This window comes from Orbicella faveolata, unplaced genomic scaffold (assembly GCF_042242905.1).
Source record: "Orbicella faveolata isolate gen_17 unplaced genomic scaffold, um_ofav_v1 contig_25, whole genome shotgun sequence".
NCBI lineage: Eukaryota > Metazoa > Cnidaria > Anthozoa > Scleractinia > Merulinidae > Orbicella > Orbicella faveolata.
This window is the reverse complement of record NW_028301553.1, coordinates 28608239-28610000: the sequence shown is the minus strand read 5'-3', so window position 1 is coordinate 28610000 and position 1762 is coordinate 28608239. Positions and strand designations below refer to the sequence as shown.

General features: G+C 39.3%; 1 protein-coding gene across 1 annotated transcript in view; it reads left to right on the top strand.

Annotated features, from left to right (window-relative positions):
* LOC110041445 (uncharacterized) overlaps nt 1-1131 on the top strand; it is a 31149-nt gene extending 30018 nt beyond the window's left edge. Inside the window, exon 47 of the mRNA XM_089293239.1 lies at nt 343-1131. Within this exon, the coding sequence (XP_089149365.1) occupies nt 343-435 (93 nt within the window). The 3' untranslated portion in view covers nt 436-1131. The remainder of the gene's footprint in view (nt 1-342) is intronic.
* The last annotated feature ends 631 nt before the right edge of the window (nt 1132-1762 follow it).

Sequence of the window (1762 nt, the reverse complement as noted above, 5' to 3'; positions counted from 1 at the left end):
TTATATTTTGAAGAATAGATAAGCTAAGGACCAGGTTGTCCGCCAGAAAAAAAAAAAAGAATTACAAAAAAGGAACGTGTGTTTTCTAGTTTGAATGATTACACTGGATGATTAATCAGGGAAAATAGACATTTCTGTGTTGGTTTCGGGAATACTTTGACAGATCGGTTTTTCGGAACATCGTACAGCCCCCTCGGGGATTTGTAAGCCCCCTGAAATCTTTTGTCCTGTTTCAGTTGTCCAGATTATGAATCTCGACTGAACCCGCAGCAGGATAGGGAACCCCTTATAATGTTGAAGAAGGCTATTAGCTTACTAATGTGGCTTGTTTATTTGTTTTAGTGTATCCGTAAGTGGTTGGTGGGAGAGCAAAGCACATGTCCAACTTGCCGTGTTCACGCTCTTCTACCGGACGAGTTTCCTCGTCTCAAGTGAGGATGAAGTTTTACTGGAATCAAAATCTGAAGAGTCATTATATAATGTTCAGAACAGGCCGCCATATTATGGTTTTTGTACTGCAGAAACTAGAAAACGTCTAGGCGCACAGAAGCGAAAAAAAGTTGTCTACGCTTTGCAGTGATAATTTTACAAGTAGAACAACTCAATGCAACATTTTGAAGTTAATTTATGTTGACAGCTTAAGTCAGTTAAATTGCATTATACCATGTACCATTCATGGATTACGGTAATTATTACAACATTTATGAATCAGCGTTTATAAGCCATACAACAGTAAAGAGAATTATAGTTGTTGTGGAACAGTTTTATGTCTTTGCGGAATCGGGCGGGTGTAGGTTGCTTGCGAACGCAGACGGACTTCCTGAAACAACCAGCGAAAATCCACGAGCATTTCAGGTTAACCAGCCGTTTATGGGAACGAGTAAACGCGAAATCAACCTCTGCGTGGGTCGCTGAAGATCTGCTTGGACTGGTTTATAAGTTACTCGCGGATTCAAGAGCTATATTGTCTTTAAGAGATTTTTTCTTTTTTCACTGTACTCTTTGGATAAGTGGTTTTCATATTTGTTAAACACAAATAACTCTGTGCTCACCAGTGTTATTTTAAACCAGAAGACCATGTTGATTGCTTTTTTAGAAATCAGTCTTAATTAATAAACTGTAGAAACAGTCTGTGTGTCGAGGTGTGTAATAATACTTCTCAAAAGTAGCCGCTTGTCGCAAGTTCACCGCAGAAGAATAATTGAAGCATTGATTCATTTGGTGTCAAAGCCAGGTGGATAATGGAGAGATTTTTTAAGGAGATTAACCGATCTTTTATAGTCTTAACGAACAGTTAAAAGCTTTGGCGCCATAATGCTTTATCGACCTCTTGGTTCCTCCCTGAAGCTCATACGGAGTTTAAGGAGCTACGATGGCGACGCCGAGGGCAAAGTCAGTTGAAAATGAATTTATATTTATATTTTACCTACGAATCTCGTGATACCCTAAGTCATTTAGTTTGGTTTTCTTTGTCAAAGCTATCTCGAAACTGATTGTGGAACTCGGCGTTGAATTCGAAGTATAAATGTTAAAAATTATGCGTTGTGGTTCACGTTTTCTACACAACGCAGAATTTGGTCATTTCACGTTGTTGATTTACAGAGGACGGCAAAGAAATGTACCAAGAATTATTGTGCACGTGCACAGCCATTGTATTGCTTTTTTTCCGCTGCCGTTGTGGTTTTCAACTGTAATAATTCGCTTGTCTCCTCCTGAGGAAACAATTGCGTATTTTGTCATAGGAGGGAGGAGTGGGGAGCGC